The sequence below is a fragment of the Mustela nivalis genome, assembly GCF_964662115.1.
Source record: "Mustela nivalis genome assembly, chromosome: 14".
Lineage (NCBI taxonomy): Eukaryota > Metazoa > Chordata > Mammalia > Carnivora > Mustelidae > Mustela > Mustela nivalis.
Genome location: NC_139033.1, coordinates 87,697,893 through 87,714,509, shown reverse-complemented (window position 1 = coordinate 87,714,509; position 16,617 = coordinate 87,697,893). Strand labels below are relative to the sequence as shown.

Genomic DNA, 16,617 nt, shown 5'->3' with positions numbered 1-16,617 from the left:
GAGGCAGAACCAGGAAGTGGGAGGATGGATGTCACACCATAGTGAGCTGCAGGGAGACACAGCAGGTCTGGCACATGGGCTTCTCCGGAAGATAGGTAAGGAGAAAACATACCCCTGCGAAGTCTGCAGAAGGAAGAGTGGAGGGGGACTTTATCTGCCCCCTCTGTTTTCACCTCTCATTTCCCACTGTGGCATTTCACGAAAGACCAGAAGTGAAGGGACGATTGGGCAAAGATGAGGTACCGACTGAGAGAGAGACAGAGAAGGAGGTGGTCGAGGGAATCTGAGAAGGTGCACAAGGTTTGTGTCCAATATGCTCCACACCTTGCGCTACTCAGGTCCACTCGTGCCCTCCCATGGTGTCAGCTCTCCTCCTCCGATGTGGGGACCTCCATACTCCTGAGAGAACGAAGACGTCTTTACCCCTTCCATGGGAGGGGAGGTGCAAGTCCAGCCAGTGACAGCGTCCCCTTCCGGGTGGCCAGCTGGGATTCCCTGGAAGACAGAAGCAAGAAGGCTGCGAGACAAGCCCATTTGCTGCTGCTGAGTCTGTCCTGACACTATAACTAATATTCGTGATCTTCCTCCTCCACCACCTGTTCTAGAAACTCTTCACTCTCTGCTAGCACTTTGGCTGATCTTTGATGTTTGTCCTGAGGTCTCTGAGTTCCTTGTTGCTTTGCCTGTTCATAACCATTAGCAGACATGGAAATACTGAGAGAGTCTCCAGGGAATCCTCCCAACTTGATTCCAGACATTCCCCTCCCATCCCCATATGTGCCACTAACCTCACTCTCCACGGCAATTAGCATCAGTAACCCCAGCAGTACTGTCACTCCCTTTTTGGTCTGTTGGTCACTGCCCCGAGGAGCAGAAAGTGGCCAGGGACTAGTGTCAGCTTCCAGTTGAATAGAAACCTTATTGTGTTGTGTTTTCCCTTTCCCTGGAAGGAGAACCTCTGACCCAGCTGAGCCCAGCTGATGGGGAGCACGAACTCTGCCAGAGGTCATCGTGTGCAATGGTGAGCAAGGCCTCTCCCGGACCCACCTTCTGTAATCATACAGGATATGGCCCCAGATATCAGTCGTCAGTTCAAGACATACACTTCATCCTGGAGGATAGATCCTCAAACACACAATACATCTCCTCAGTAGATGCCCCAGCTGAGCCTTCAACAAGCCATTCCATTCTTCTGTCAGGCTGGTGGCTCATGAGAAACAACATTTCAACCAAGGCAGTGAACTCCAGTCAGTAGTCATTGGTTCACTGCCTTGATTGAAATGGGTGACTCGGCCTGAGGTTGTGTCATATGAGAATCCAGGCCAGCACGTGAGGATTCAATAACTGTGGACTGTAGTGCTGCCAAAGGCAACCCTATTACCAGAAAACATGTTGATTCCACTAAGAAAAAATATCTCAACCCCCTGCACCCCCGCCAAGGTGAAAGTGGTCTAATCTGATTGGTAGCTTCTTATGGTTCCCAAAGAGTGGGTCATGCCATGGAGGTTTAGTGTCAGTCCCTCCTACTGGTAGGTTGAACACTCAGCAAGATGAGCCTTGGTGATGTGGAGGCAAAAAGGTGAAGAAAGACCAGGGGAAGATGTAATGTGATGTGAGACTTTAATGGGATGGCCCCCACTTCATAGCAAACTATAGTCACAGAGACTACTCATGTTCTCTGGGCTCATCAACTTCTCCAGAAGGTTTGCAAGGATAAAATATACTTTGGAAAGGTCCCCTGAGGGGCAAAAATCAGGAGACTTTACCTTCCCATCTATTTCCCACTTGCCACTGGTCATTGTTCAGCCTGTGGGATGCTAACATCTTCTCATTAGTGGGTTGCAAAAATCCAGTCTCTTGATGGCCAGTCAGGAAGCCAGATCCCATACTCTGACACTCAGCATCCCTTCCAAGCCCAGAAATGGAGTGGTGACTCAAGCCAAATGAAGTACCAAGAGCAATAAGAGAAGTAGTTTAGGACTCTGAGTTGGTACATAAGGTTTGTACTCATAGGTGGGTTGGGTTAGCCACAAGCCAAAGTGCTAACATTAACTATTAGAGACTTCCAAGTTCTGATAGCTGCTGTCATACTCTCATCTCTGCTGAGGATACTGGCCATAAGAACTGGATAAATATTATTTGGTTGAGAGTCAGTGTGACTTACTTAGAATGATGTTAGTTGTAGTTAACCTCTCAAGTTTTTATTGCAGGTGTTCCATAGTTTGTCTCTACTTGTTCTAAATGCTTGAAGTGTCCACCAAATGTAAAGTAATGCCACAGAATGAGTTTCTTTTAAAAACGGGCAGAAGATATATAATCATGTGCTCTGGATATGGGTTCTGACATAAATGGCAGGACCTAGGACATGGCCTAGTTTGTCTTGAGGCACTGAAGATGCCCAGGGCTCGATGACAATAGATAGTTTGGGGTTTTTGCACACCTCCAAAGTTCCCCTCCCAGGGTGGGTAGGACAGGAGTTGCCAGTGTAGCAGGCAAACCCAAGTTGACAGTGTGCCATGAGTGGGGCTTAACTTTTCTACCATCTGGGCTGCTGGGTGGCCCTAGAAGGTCAACTCTCATTGAAGGGATTGCCTCAGCCAGAACTCACAGTGGGAGAAACAAAAACTTTTACAGGCAACATGGGTAGGTGTACTACTCCCAGAAAATAGCATGAATTTTAGGAAATGTCCCTGAATTTTAGACCCTTTTGGACCTACTTTGAAATTGAAATTGAAAATTTCCCCAAGTGAAATTTTAAAAAATGAGTAACAGGACAAAGAGCAGGCTACTGGTGGAGAATGGATTGACTACAAAACATTTAAAGAAAAAAGAACAGAGTTAAATTCCAAGGCAAGCAAACGTATTAGACATTGATGGTTTTAATGCGCCTTTAATTCCTAAATTCACATGTGTAGAGACAGTAATGCAGAAAACTAAAACTGAAGAATTAATCTCCTTGTCTTTTAATGAAAATTAACTCTAGTTACAAAGAATTACAGCTAAATTTTGATGTGGATGCTGGGTGACTGGTGAATTTTATCTGCTATATTTTCATTTGCTGAAATCTCCTGTTACTTTTTCATGTCTACCTGTTGTTTTGTTTTTCCAGTTTTTGTTTCACAAATTATTGCTCTTTATTGATGTTACACATTTATCTTTGAGAATATTAAGCCTATATATATTCATTTAAAAATATCTTTCTGATAGATCCATTTTTGGGTGAAGTGATTTATCTGCTTAGCATTTGACTTTGTTGTTTTCTTTGTTAGCATTGATTTTCTTCATGGGTTTTGAATTTAGATTTTCAGTTTGTCCTGATTGGGAGATTCTCCCTCTTTCCCTGAGACTTACCTACCACTCTCCTCTTCTTTTTCTAGTGATTTTTATTTTATTTTATTTTTTTATTAACATATAATGTATTATTTGCTTCAGGGGTCCAGTTCTGTGAATCATCAGTCTTACACAATTCATGGCTCTCACCATAGCACATACTCTCCCCATTGTCCATCGCCCAGCCACCCTATCCCTCTCTAGTGATTTTTGGAGGGCCTTTTCCTCACTCTGTGAGGAGCCTAGTCCAGAACCAGACATTATGGGGGTGGTTTAGGGCTTCTGTCCTTCAGTGACCTTGGGAATATCTCCATCTCTGAGACTCAGGGTGAGTGAATTCAAGATTCAGATACGAGATTTCATATTAGCTATGGTCCTGAGAAGAGTGCTATGGCACCATTAAAAATTTTATTTTTAATTTTGAAGTCACAGAGTTTCCAGGTTGTTAACATGTGAAGATTTGGGGATGTGATGTGCTCAGAAAACATGGAAACCCCATAGCCTTTCCCCTACCTTATCCTATGTATCTAAAACATGGAAACCCCATAGCCTTTCCCCTACCTTATCCTATGTATCTTCCATCTGTTTGTTCCTGAGTTTTGTACTTTTGTAATAAACTGGTGATCTACTACTAACAAGAGGAAAAAGAAAGGAAAAAAAAAACCTCAGTCTTACAGAAGAGTTGCAAGTACAAAGAGTTCTCATATACCAGTCACCTAGCTTCCCCTAATGTTAACATCTTATCTCAGCAAAGTACAATTGTCAAAAGTGGAAAATTAACATTATATGATACTATCAACTAAACCTCTGACTTTATTCATATTTCACAAGTTTTTCTCTAATGTCTTTTTTGAAAATTTTATAATGCAATCCAGAATCCCACATTGCATTCAGTGATTTTCTATTTCTATGATCACATCTGCTTTTATTAAGATCTGTCCCTTCTTCCCCATTCATCTATCCCTTCAACTATATACTTACCTCAGCATGGACTCAGGGTATTTATTTTGGTCAGTGGGTTGTAATCCAATACAATAGCCACCGGATAACTTCCAGCCCAGCCCCCATACCACACAGTGGCCAGGCTTCCATATCATATCTCACTCCAGGTACTACTTTTCCCCCATTTTCTATAGGAATTTCTGTGACTCTCGACCACACCTGCTTCTTTCTTGATGTGAGGCCCAGGAGGCCCACTGTTTTAGTTTTGAGATAAAAGTCTAAATCCTTAACACAATCTGCAAGGCTTTACATTTGGTCCCTATAAAATTTACCAGCGTCATCTTTTTCTCATTCACTCTGCTGTTCTCAGTGCTCCAGCCACACGGAACTTTTTCTTGTTCTCTGAAAGCTGTAAACTCCACTTGGTCTCATGGTGTTTGCCTCTTCGGTTCCCTCTGTCTGGAATATTCACATCCCTCTCCTTTTTGAGCTGAGCCACAGTGGCATTTTTGGTTAATTACTAGACTGTTTAATACGTGAATAGGTCCTGGGACACCTGGGTGGCTCCGTTGTTAAGCGGATGACTTTGGCTCAGGTCATGATCCCAGGGTCATGGGTTGGAGCCCCACATTGGGCTCCCTGCTCAGAGGGAAGCCTGCTTCTCCCTCTCCCACTCCCCCTGTCTGTGCCCCTCTCTCACTGTGTCTCTCTCTGTAAAATAAACAAATAAAATCTTAAACAAAAAATAATACGTGAATAGGTCTAACCTAAAAGTTCTTGAACCCAAAAGGGCAAGCTTCCAATAGGCATGCCCAGTTTTCTAGTTTTGTAAATTAGAAGGGGTCTCCTTCAAGTGGAAGATGTCAGCACCTTTGAGCTGGACCTCTGTGTCCATCTACGTCATCTTCTCTAGGGAATGTAACCAAAGCAGGAAGGAATCGTAAAAGGCGACCGCTATTCACATGAAAGCCAAATGTCTTACTGAGTGTCATTTCATTTGACTTTAGAATTGGTAGAAGAGGGGTGCCTCAGTGGGTTAAGCAGCTGACTCTTGATTTTGCTCAGGTCATGATCTCAGAGTTGTGAGATGGAGCCTGGCATCAAGCCCCACGGGCAGCTCCTTTGTTGGGCTCCATGCTCAGCAGGAAGCAGCCTTGAGATTCTCTTCTCCCTCTCCCTCTGCCCCACCTGCAACTCACCTGTGTGCATGCTTTCACTCTCTAAAAATGAGTAAGTAAATCTTTAAGAAAATAGGACTAGTAAAAGAATCAAGAAAGTGACAGATGAGGAATAGCCAGGGGGAATGAAGGAGCATCAGAGGGCCACAGAATTACTGAATGAGCTCCTGTTGCTGGCAGTGTTACATGCTGACCGATGGCTCCTCCTTTTCCAACCCTCTCTGTGGAAGGAGATTTGGGACATCGTGAGGGTGCTGAATTTTCTTTGAGTTGTGAAGGGGTGAATTAAGCAGATCCAGTCATGATGGTTGCTCTCCGTTTTCAGACACTGGTCACAGCTGGGAGTGTCCCACACTTTGGTCACCTCAGCTTCCCCTTAATTTGGTACCATTAGCTCCACAATCTTATGACCAAGAAAGGCTCAGTCCCTCACTCAGTCATGAGGTCACACTGCATTAGGCCAGCCATTGCTGTTTCCAGCTCGCTCCTGTTTCCAACTCACTCCTGCTAGGGGGTGCCTCCAAGTTCATTTCCTGAGGTTCCAGGTCCCTAATCTCATTTTCAGTGGCAGAGTGTCCCCTGCTCCAACTCTGTGGTTCTGAGACTACAGGTGGGAGGAAGCTGGAGTGGAGTTAGAGGACTACACTGCCTCACAGGACACTAGAGGGTCACCCTTCTCCATTTCCCGGTGTCTGCAAGGGCTCAGTGCACCGCAGGTGTCCCCTGCAGTTGGCCCTGATGCAGTCCTTTCCTCTCTCTGCCATCTCCACCCAGCGGAGCCTCTTCCAGTCAGTCCCATCCAGCTCCGACTCCATGGTCTCCCCCAGTGCCAAAGGTCTGAGATTCTGAGGATTTGCCCCAAGGCTTTCTTTAGTCTAGAACTATTTAGTTTGGGAGCCTCACTCGATTCCTTCTCTTGCATCCTACAGAAATCAGGGGGAAATGGCCCACACCTGCCGTGGCACCATCAACCTGTCCACCGCGCACTTTGACACGGAGGACTCTTGCGGTATCGTGCTGACCAGTGGGGCAAGGACCTACCACCTCAAGGCCAGCTCGGAGGTGGAGCGGCAGCAGTGGATCACCGCCCTGGAGCTGGCCAAGGCCAAGGCTGTCCGCATGATGAGCAGCCACTCAGGTAGTGAGCACTTGGTGAGCGGGTGTACATGCAGGGCCGTGGGTCTGGAGAGAAGTGGGCATCGAAAGCGTTTGCGGGTGGTGGTGACCAGGAGACCCAGGCCAGTCCAGACCAGCCCTGGAAGGCGGAGCTATGCGTTCACTCTTCCCCTTTAGCTCCACGTATTCTCAGCAAGGAGAGGCTCAGGTGGTCAAGGTTGGCTGGCGGTTCTTGGGACAGAAATATTTGTGGTGAGCAGGGCTGTGTGTGTCTTTCTTTGGACAAGTCTGGTTCCTGGACTTCAGCAGACCCTTCAGATGCTGTGGTGTGTGAGAGCCAGAGGCAGAGCAGGGGTGGGAGTGTGGGATCGTGCATCTGGGTCTGGGGCCAGACTTTTCCCCAGGCCTGTTACAGAGATTGAAAAACCGTTTAGCCAGAGCTGCTGCCTGTGCTTGGGTGGAAGGCCGGCTCAGATATCCGGAGCAAGACATCTAAGTGTTTACTTTCATATGGTCACTTTCTTCATATGCAATGTCTTTATATGATTCATAAGTCAACAGTTTCAAAAGTCCATGCAATAAAGCCTGCCCTTGACCTCCCACCCTGTGATCCCCCCAGGAGGCAACCAGAGCTACCTTGTGTCTTTTACGTATATATTAAAATTGGTGTTTATTTTATTTATTTTTTTTAAGATTTTATTTATTTGAGAGAGAGAGAGAATGAGAGAGAGAGAGCACGAGAGCAGGGAGCCCGATGTGGGACTCGATCCTGGGATCCAGGATCATGAGCTGAGCCGAAGGCAGTCATTTAACCGAGCCACCCAAGTGCCCCCAAATTGGTTCTTATTTTAAACTAAATGCAGTCTTCCACCTTGCTTTCTTTCCATTTAGCAATAGATCTTGGAATTTTTTTCCCCTATCAGCACATAAGAAGCTTCCTCCTTGTTTTTACAATAGTCTAGCCCTTGGTTACACGGATGTATCATAGTTTACTGAATCCAAAGCCTGTTGTTGAACACTTAAGTTGTTTATCTTGTTATGACACACTGTGCTGGAGTGAGTAACCTTGCATTTCCATTTCACATTTGCAGAAGTATAAATGAAGTATCCGTTCCAGGGGGTGGGGTTGCCGGGCCAACACGAGTGTGTCTTTGTAATTCTGAGAGATTGTCAAGCTGCCTTCCATAGGGGTTGTGCTCTCAGATCCCTGTAGCAGGTGCGGGAACTTCTGCTTTCCATAGCCTTGTCCACCGAGAGTGATAGCACATGTTTCAGATGAGTGAAAACTAGGTCTACACACATGATGAGGAGAGATTGGGAAACTGTGATTCTTCTGAAGTTAACACAAAATGGTGCATCTTTCCTTAGATGTGTATGGGCTTCTTTTAGGGAGGCAGGGCTCCAGGTGAGAACGAGTCACAGCCTCTGTTCTATTACACAGGCTGGTTAGGGAGACACTGAGTCGTGGGGAAGGAGCTCTAGCATGAAGCAGGGTGAGAGGGGCTGTGATATCAGTCACCATGCCCCATCCCTAGGCTTGTTGTGGTGGGGTCTCTCCCAGTACTAGCTTCTCAGTGCACATGCAAGGTCATTGAACATGAGTCTGATCTTCTCTTCTGGTCTCACACATTTGGAGCATGGATTCCACCCTCCACCCCCCAGGCCCCTGGTGACTATTCCTTGGGCTCAGCATTTGTGTGACTCTGGTGTGTCAACAGTGATGCTGAGCTTGGCAGGGGGTCCCCCGGGTATCACTCCATTTCCCAGTGAAGGAGGATGTGGGGGCCATCTTAGGCAAAGGCTATGCTGAGACCCCAAGTAACACTCATGCTTTCTGTTCAGAAGTCTTTGGAAAGCCACTGTGGTGACTGCTTGTTAACTCAGCTGGGAGTGCTAAAAATTGCTAAGCCTGGACTTCTTCTAGGAGAGGTTGGGACCCCCAGAGGGAGTTACCTCAGGCTCACCTTCCTTCATTTCATACCCCTTGGCATAGTCAGGGACTGGCAACACAGTATATGTCTTTTGTTCCCCAGGGGTTAGCCTCTCAGCTAAGGACAAAGGACAAATATTCAGGTATAGTTTAAAATAGCACTTGCTATATGTTGATGAGAAATGGTAGGATTCCTCTCCTTTGGGTATTTTGAAACATAAACGAACTAATGTATGTGAAGGAGAAGTCTTTAGGAAGGTACCGTGCTTTTTATAGAAAGGTTGATTATTTCCTAAAAAATAAGTCTTGTGGTAGCATTCTCTGCAAGGCAACAGCCTTCTCCCACCATTCTCAGGCTGATGTTGGAGAGTTGTGGTTTGTGACTTTCACATGGAGTCAGTTTCAGGTAATCCTGAAGGAGGGAAGGCAATCTGGTGTGGTTCTCCTTGACTCTGGCTGGTAGTGACCAAGCTAGGTCAAGGGCACTCCAGGTAGATCCCCTGCAGGTCATCCCAGGACCCATCTATTCCTTTTACACCGTGGACCATCTCTCATCTAGCAGGAAGCCTACTTCCTGCCTCTACTTGCTTGAAAACATCTTCTACTCCCTAGCTTTTCTGCCACCACCCCAGTCCAGGCACCATCCCTTCTCATCTGGAGGTCGGCAACAATCTCTTCCTCTCCAGTCAGTTCTCCAAACCACAGGCAGAATGACATATTAAAAAATGGGAATTTAATCATATAACTGCACTGCTTACAACTCTTGGATGCTACAAACGAACTAGACTTAACAGACATGCACAGGACACTCACCCAAAAAAGCAGAAGACATACGTTCTTCTCAAGTGGATGCAAAAAATTCTCCACAATACACTAAATGTCAGGCTACAGAACAAGTCTCAATAGATTTAAGAAGACTGAAATCCTAGAAGTGTCTTTTCAAACTATAGTGAAATGAAGCTAGAGATCAATTACAGAAGAAACATGAGAAAATTCACAAATATGTAGAAATTAAACAAAACTCTCTTGAACAACCTATGATTCAAAGATGAAATCACAAGAGAAATTAGAAAACATTTAGAGATGAATGAAAATGAAAACACAACATACCAAAATTTAGGGGATACAGCAAAAGCAGTGCTCAGAGGGAAATTTATAGCTATCAAATATACATTTTAGTGTATGTGCTGCCGAAGTGAGCACTCAAGTATACATTTTAAAAAGACAGAAAATCTCAAATCAGTAACCAAACCTTCCATCTTAAGGAACTGGATTAAGAACAAACTAAGCCAAAGCTAGGAGAAGGAAGGAAATAAATATCAGAGTTGAGATAAATGAAATAGAGAATAGAAAAACAATAGAGAAAAATCAGTGAAACTGAAAGTTTTTTATTTTTTATTAACATATAATGTATTATTAGCTCCAGGGGTGCAGGTCTGTGAATTGCCAATTTTATACACTTCACAGCACTCACCATAGCACATATGCTCCCCAAAGTCCATAACTCAGCCACCCCCCCCCCAGCAACCCTCAGTTCGTTTTGTGAGATTAAGAGTCTCTTATGGTGTGTTTCCCTCCTGATCCCATCTTGTTTCATTTCTTCCTTCCCTAACCCCCACAACGCCCACTGTGCCTCACAAATTCCTCATATCAGGGAGATCATATGAGAATTATCTTTCTCTGATTGACTTATTTTGCTCAGCATAATACCCTCTAGTTCCATCCATGTCGCTGCAAATGCAAGATTTCATTTCTTTTAATAACTGCATAGTGTTCCATTGTATGTATATACCACATCTTCTTTATCCATTCATCTGTTGATGGACATCTAGGTTCTTTCCATAGTTTGGCTATTGTGGACATTGCTGCTATAAACATTCAGGTGCACATGCCCCTTCAAATCACTGCATTTGTGTCTTTAGGGTAAATACCCAGTAGTGTGATTGCTGGGTCGTAGGGTAGCTCTATTTTCAACTTTTTGAGGAACCTCCATGCTCTTTTCCAGAGTGGCTGCACCAGCTTGCATTCCCACCAACAGTTTAGGAGGGTTCCCCCGAAAGTTGGTTTTTGAAACAATCAGCAAAATTTGCATACCTTTCACTAGACTGATTAGGAATAAAAGAGAAAAAACTCAAATTACTAAAATCAGAAATGAAAATGAGGACATTTTCATTATAAGGACATACTGACCTCACAGAAACAGAAGGATTATAAAACAATACTATGAGCAATTGTATGCCAACAAATTAGACAAAGTAGACGAAATGGACAAATTCTTAAAAACACACAGGTTACCAAAACTGACTAAAGAAGAAATAGAAAATAGTAAGTAAAGAGATTGAATCAGTCCTCAAAAATTTTCCAACAAAGAAAAGTCCAGGACCAGATGGTTTCACTGGTGAATTCTACTAAACATTTAAAGAAGAATTAATACCAATACTTCTCAAACTTCCAAAAAATGAAGAGGAGGGAAACATTTTCTAACTTACTCTGTGAGCCTGGCCCTATACCAAAGCCAAACAAAGACATCCCAAGAGAAGAAAACTATAAACTATTACCCCTTATGAATAATAGATGTAAAATTCCTCAACACAATATAAGCAAACAAAATCCAACAGCATATCAAAAGGATTATACACCATGACCAAGTGGGATTTATTCCAGGAATGCAAGAGCAGTTCAATGTAAGAAACCAATCAGTACAATACAATACATTGACTGAAGGAAAAAAACCCTCACATGATTATCTCAACTGTTGCAGAAAAAGGATTTGACAAAATCCTTTTATGATAAAAAACATTTTATGATAAAAACATCAGCAAAGTCAGACTAGGAGGTAACTTCCTCAACATGATAAGGGACATTTATGAAAAACCCACAACTAACATCATATTCAATGGTAAAAAACTGAATGTTTTCCCCTAAGATCAGGAACAAGACAAGGATAACTATTTTCACCATGGCTCTTCTCCATTGTACTGGAAGTTCTAGGCAAGAAAAGGAAATAAAAAGGAAAATTGGAAAGGAAGCAGTAAAACTAGGCAAGAAAAGGAAATAAAAAGGAAAATTGGAAAAGAAGCAGATGACACAGTCCTATGTATAGAAAATCCCCAAGAATACACACACACACACACACACACACACACATACACACACAACTTTTAAAGCTAATACACAAATTCAGCAAAGCTATAGGGCACCAGATCAACGAACTTACAGATCATAAAATACTGAGGAATAAATTTAACCAAAAAGATGAGATGTTCACTGGAAACTAAATTTAAAAAATTGCAGAAGAAATTAAAGAAGACCTAAATAAATGGAATGACGTGTTCATGGATTGGAAGACTTAATATTATTAATATGGCAGTATTGCCCAAAGCAATGTATAGATTCAGTAAAATCCATACCAAAATTCCAACGGCCTTTTTCTTGGAAGTAGAAAAAACCATCCCAGAGAACCTAAAATAGCCAAAACAGTCTTGAAAAAGAAGACAAAGTTAGAGAACTCTTTCCAATTCAAAACGTACTATAAAGCTATAGCAATCAAAAGGGGCACCTGGGTGGCACAGTCAGTTAAACATCAACTCTTGGTTTGGCTCCGGTGTTCATCTCAGCATCACAAGGTCTCAGAATTGTGAGATTGAGCCCCACGTCAGGCTCCACACTCAGCACAGAGTCTGCTTGAGTTTCTCTCTCCCTTTCCCTCTGCCCCTCCCTCAGCATGCTCTCTCTCTATAAAAAATAAATAAATCTTTAAGGAAAAAACTACAACAGTCAAAACAGTGTGGTACTGACCTAAGGGTAGACTTGAAGATCAATAAAATAAAATTGAGAGTCTAGAAATATGGGCAATGGATTTTCAACAAGGGTACCAAGGTCATTCAATAGGAAAAGGATAGTCTCTTCCATAAATGGTGCTGAGAAGACTGGGTATCCACAAGTAAAATAATGAAGTTGGACCTCTACCTGACACCATATACAAAAACTTACTCAAATGCATCAAAGAGGGGCACCTGGGTGGCTCAGTGGGTTAAGCCTCTGCCTTTCGCGCAGGTCATGATCCAGGGTCCTGGGATCAAGCCTCACATCAGGATCTCTGCTCAGCAGAGAGATAAATGAGATAAATGAAATAGAGAATAGAAAAACAAGCGCTCTGCTCTGTTCTCTCTGCTCTCTGCTCAGCAGGGAGCCTGCTTTCTCCCCTCTCTCTGCCTGCCTCTCTGCCTGCTTGTGATCTCTCTGTCAAATAAATAAGATATTTTTTTAAGTCAAATGCATCGAAGACCTAAATGTAAGAGTTAAAACCATAATGCTCTAAGAAAAAAAAAGAAGTAAAAATTGATGACCTTGAGTTTGGCAATGGCATTTTAGATATGACACCAAAAGCATAAGCAGCCAAAGACAAAAAAATACATGAATTAGACTTTATCAAAATTTTAAACTTTTGCACACCTAAGGACACTTACCAAGAAAGAGATAAGACAATCCACAGAATGGGAGAGAATATTTGCAAGACAAGTTTTAGATGAGTCTAGAATCCAGGAAATAAAGGGATGGAGTACTTGAATAGGTATTTCTTCAAATAAGATATCCGAATGGCTACTAAACATGTGAAAAGATAATCAGCATTGTTAGTCATTAAGAAAATGACAATCAGAACCACAAGGCACCACTTCATACCCATTAGGATGGCAACTATCAAAACAAAAATCAAGAAAAGACAACAAAGGAAAGTAAGTGTTGTTAGGGATGTGGAAGATTAGAATCCACAAGCATTGCCAGTAGGAAGGTAAAATGGTGCAGCTGCTGTGGAAAATGTTTTAGGGCTTTCTAAGTTAAACATATAATCACTCATAGGACCCTAGCAAATCCACTCTGAGGTATACACCCCAAAGAATTGAAAGCAGGTGTTCAAACAAAAACTTGTACGGGAATGTTCATAGCATCCATTATCCACAGGAGCCAAAAGGTGAGAGCAGAGCAGAGAGCTGGGCTGGGGGTGGAGGTCCCAAGGGTCCTTCAAGAGGAAGGTTGTCCTTCTGAGCTGTGTTTCTTTTGCCATTCACTTTCCAAATTGGTAGAATGTTCTGTGGTACTATGGGCCAGGTGCTGAGCCGAAGAGGGTCAGTTCTGACCTTGGACAAGTCACTGTGTCTTTGGGGATCTCTGTCTCTTTACCTACAAAATGGATGGTTAGTGAGGCTTCTCACTGAGCTCCAGCCAGCTCTGGGGCCTCAGTCGAATGAGTGAATATTTCTCGAGCTCCAGATTCCTCATCTTCAGCACCCCTGCTCAGGAACCAGAAGCATTGCAGGATAATATATGGGAAGTGTGTAGTGCTGTGGGCGACCAATTCCATTCATCCCAGCACTGTGGTCAGGGAGTGCGGCCCAGCACTCATAAATCATCCTGCCCACAGCTCATAGCAGAGGATAGGACAGATTCATCCGCAGAAAGTCAAGCACCCAGGGTGTTTGAACAATGAAGGGAAGAAATGCTTTCACTTTTAAAACGACCTACCTCCACCGACACATATTTCCCTGAAATGCAGCACAGCAGCTGCAGAGGTCTGCATCCCTGGGAAGAGAGCTGCTCTCTCCTCGGCTAGGGACATGCCACTGGTGGGTGGAGAGGGATGAGTCATGGTCATCTTGGGGGAGGTTCTGTGTCAATCAGGACTCTGGGTGCTGGGACAGTGGCTCTGCCCCAGCTGTGGGCCTTCTGCCAAGCCCAGGACCTGGACACATTCTTGGAGCCCAGCCCTCAGCAGCCCGTGTCTGTCTCTGCTCTCTTGCCCCTTAGACACCTGAAACTTGGCCTTTTGAGCTTGCCAGTTTTGTATTTGTGGCCTTAACTTGCTTGTTGTCTGAAATGGGCCAAAAGAAGGAACCACCTATCTCCAGGCCACAGTAGTTTTTATTAGATTAAAACATCACCCCCAGTAGACCTCTGCACAGTATATTAACCTTTCAGAGGGAACGAACGTCATTCAAATGGCATAGTCCTACATGAACTCAAACTTCAGGAACGAGGCGTGACAGTTCCCACGGAGGTTAGAGAGATTTGCAGGTGAATTAGCGCAGTGCAAGGTAGGAGGCTGTCGCCGCTGGGGTGGGTGGGAGAGGGAACAACGTCAGGGAAGGCTGCTTGTAGGAGCGGAGAGCTGAGATGGGTTTTGGAGGGACAGGAAGGGTTTGAAATATGGAGATGGAGGTGGGGGTGTGCAGGGAAGAAGGAAGACTGTCCAGGCGGTGGGGATGGGAATGGCTGGAGCAAAGGAACAGATGTATTCAGGGACCCTGGGGGTTCTCTGTGGCTGGGGGATGCTGTGTGCATTCCGGCTGCATCCTCCCTCAGCCCAGCAGTCCCCAAAGGGAGGTTGGAGGTCAATCTGGTAGGGGTGGCCCAAGCTCTGGAGCTAGGGCCTCCATGTGGCTGGGGGCACAGGGCTCCTGGAGGGAGGACAGTAGCCAGAAGGGCAGACTGGTTCAGCAGTCAGAGCACAGAATCCCTCAGCCTGTCCCGGGAGACCCAAGCCCCTTCAGTCAGCAGCAGAAGCCCCCATACAGCAGAAGGACCTACTTTTGGCCCAAGGACCTTGTATCTAATGGTTTGAGGACTTTAGTTAATTCGACCCCTTTGAGAAGGGGTTTGCTTAACAGCTGCCATTGGGCTCATCCCCCGGAAGGGCTGATTTGCCTGCACCCCTTCAAAGGGAAGGGAATTGCTTACATATTATTTCAAATTATAATGATTTGAAAGCAGTGAGGCACCATGTCCTGTCAGATCCCTATAACCCAATGATCTTTTCTCCAGTCAATTTGTATTCCCTGTTTTGCTTAGTGAAGACCCCCAGATTTCCTCCTGCCTATGTGTTTGGGGTTCCTTGTTTGAGTTTACTTATCCTTATTCATTACACTGAATTATGTCATGTTGAATAGGCCTCGAGAGATCAGAAGCACAGAGCCCTTACAAAAATGACACTGACATAGTTGTCGATTCTTTCTTTCCGCTATGTGGGGGAAAAAAGATTTTTCTTTTAACCTTTTTGTAAATAATCACTAAAGAAAATGGACTTCAGCCAAAAATTGGTCGGGCTTCTCCAAGTACGCAACGGGAGCTCAGACTCCCTAGATGTTGTTTGTTCAGTTAATGCTCCCTCCGTTTATGGTGCTTTTTATTGTTGACACCAGGCTCCTTTTCTGTGAAAGCAAGCAAGCAGTCCAGCAATGTGAGGTTGCTTGAAGCCGAGATGTTCCTTAAAAGAGTAAAGTGCATGCATTTGTCACCAAGGGCTCTTGATTCCTATCCTTCTGTATCCCCAGGACTGAGCCGTGTGTGGGGAACTGAGATGAACAGGCCCAGGCCTGGACCCAGCCTTGGAGGAGCTCTCTGGTGGGGATTGAGAGTAGGCTGCTGGGTGCCCCTGACCCTCCGGAGGAAGAGATGAGCTACGCCTGAGGTGTCCCTGAGGCCCAGGACACAGGGATACCTACCCAGAACCCAATGTGGGAAAAGGGACCTGGCGGTGGACCCAGCAGCCACCCACCTCAGGCCAGTACTCCCACAAGGAGGGGGCAGAGGACCTGGGATGGGGGGGGTAGGCTGAGCACCCCCATCAGACGGGGCAGGTTGAGGGGCCTTCCACAACAGAACAGTGAAAGAAAGGATTATGGGACAGGACCATTCAAGAACATTCTCACTGGAACTGAGAGCAACAGCAGGCATGGATGTGGGGTCCACCATGATGGTGTACTTTGACCCCTGCCCCTCGTGGACTCTAGGCCATGTGGCTCCTCCCTCTCTAGACTTCTCCCCCTGCTCCTCACTCACACCCTGACCTGTTTTGTGGCCAGCCCTGCTCCCCTTCCCCTGCCTGCCTCTGGTGCTCACCAGCCCCAGGTATGGCTGACTCTTTTACCTGGAGCTGTTCTGCAGGTCTCCTGCTGCTCACCTCTGACCTCCTGCCACTTCACTGGAAGAGGGGTAGGGGGAGGGTCTAGATGACCTGTCCAGTCCTGGCATCATCTTTGTTCATCTCCTAAGGCTGTCCCCTCTGTCAGTTCCTACCTCTAGGAAGCCTTCCACTGATGTATTGCCATTGCTAACCACGTCTTG

The 16,617-nt window shown here is 45.0% G+C and overlaps 1 protein-coding gene across 3 annotated transcripts in view; it reads left to right on the top strand.

The window, feature by feature from the left end:
- Nucleotides 1-16,617, top strand: part of OSBP2 (oxysterol binding protein 2) — a 160,550-nt gene that overhangs the window by 26,613 nt on the left and 117,320 nt on the right. For all 3 annotated transcript variants that reach the window (XM_082697998.1, XM_082697997.1, XM_082697999.1), the window contains exon 2: nt 6,380-6,588. In XM_082697998.1, the coding sequence (XP_082554124.1) occupies nt 6,380-6,588 (209 nt within the window). The remainder of the gene's footprint in view (nt 1-6,379; nt 6,589-16,617) is intronic.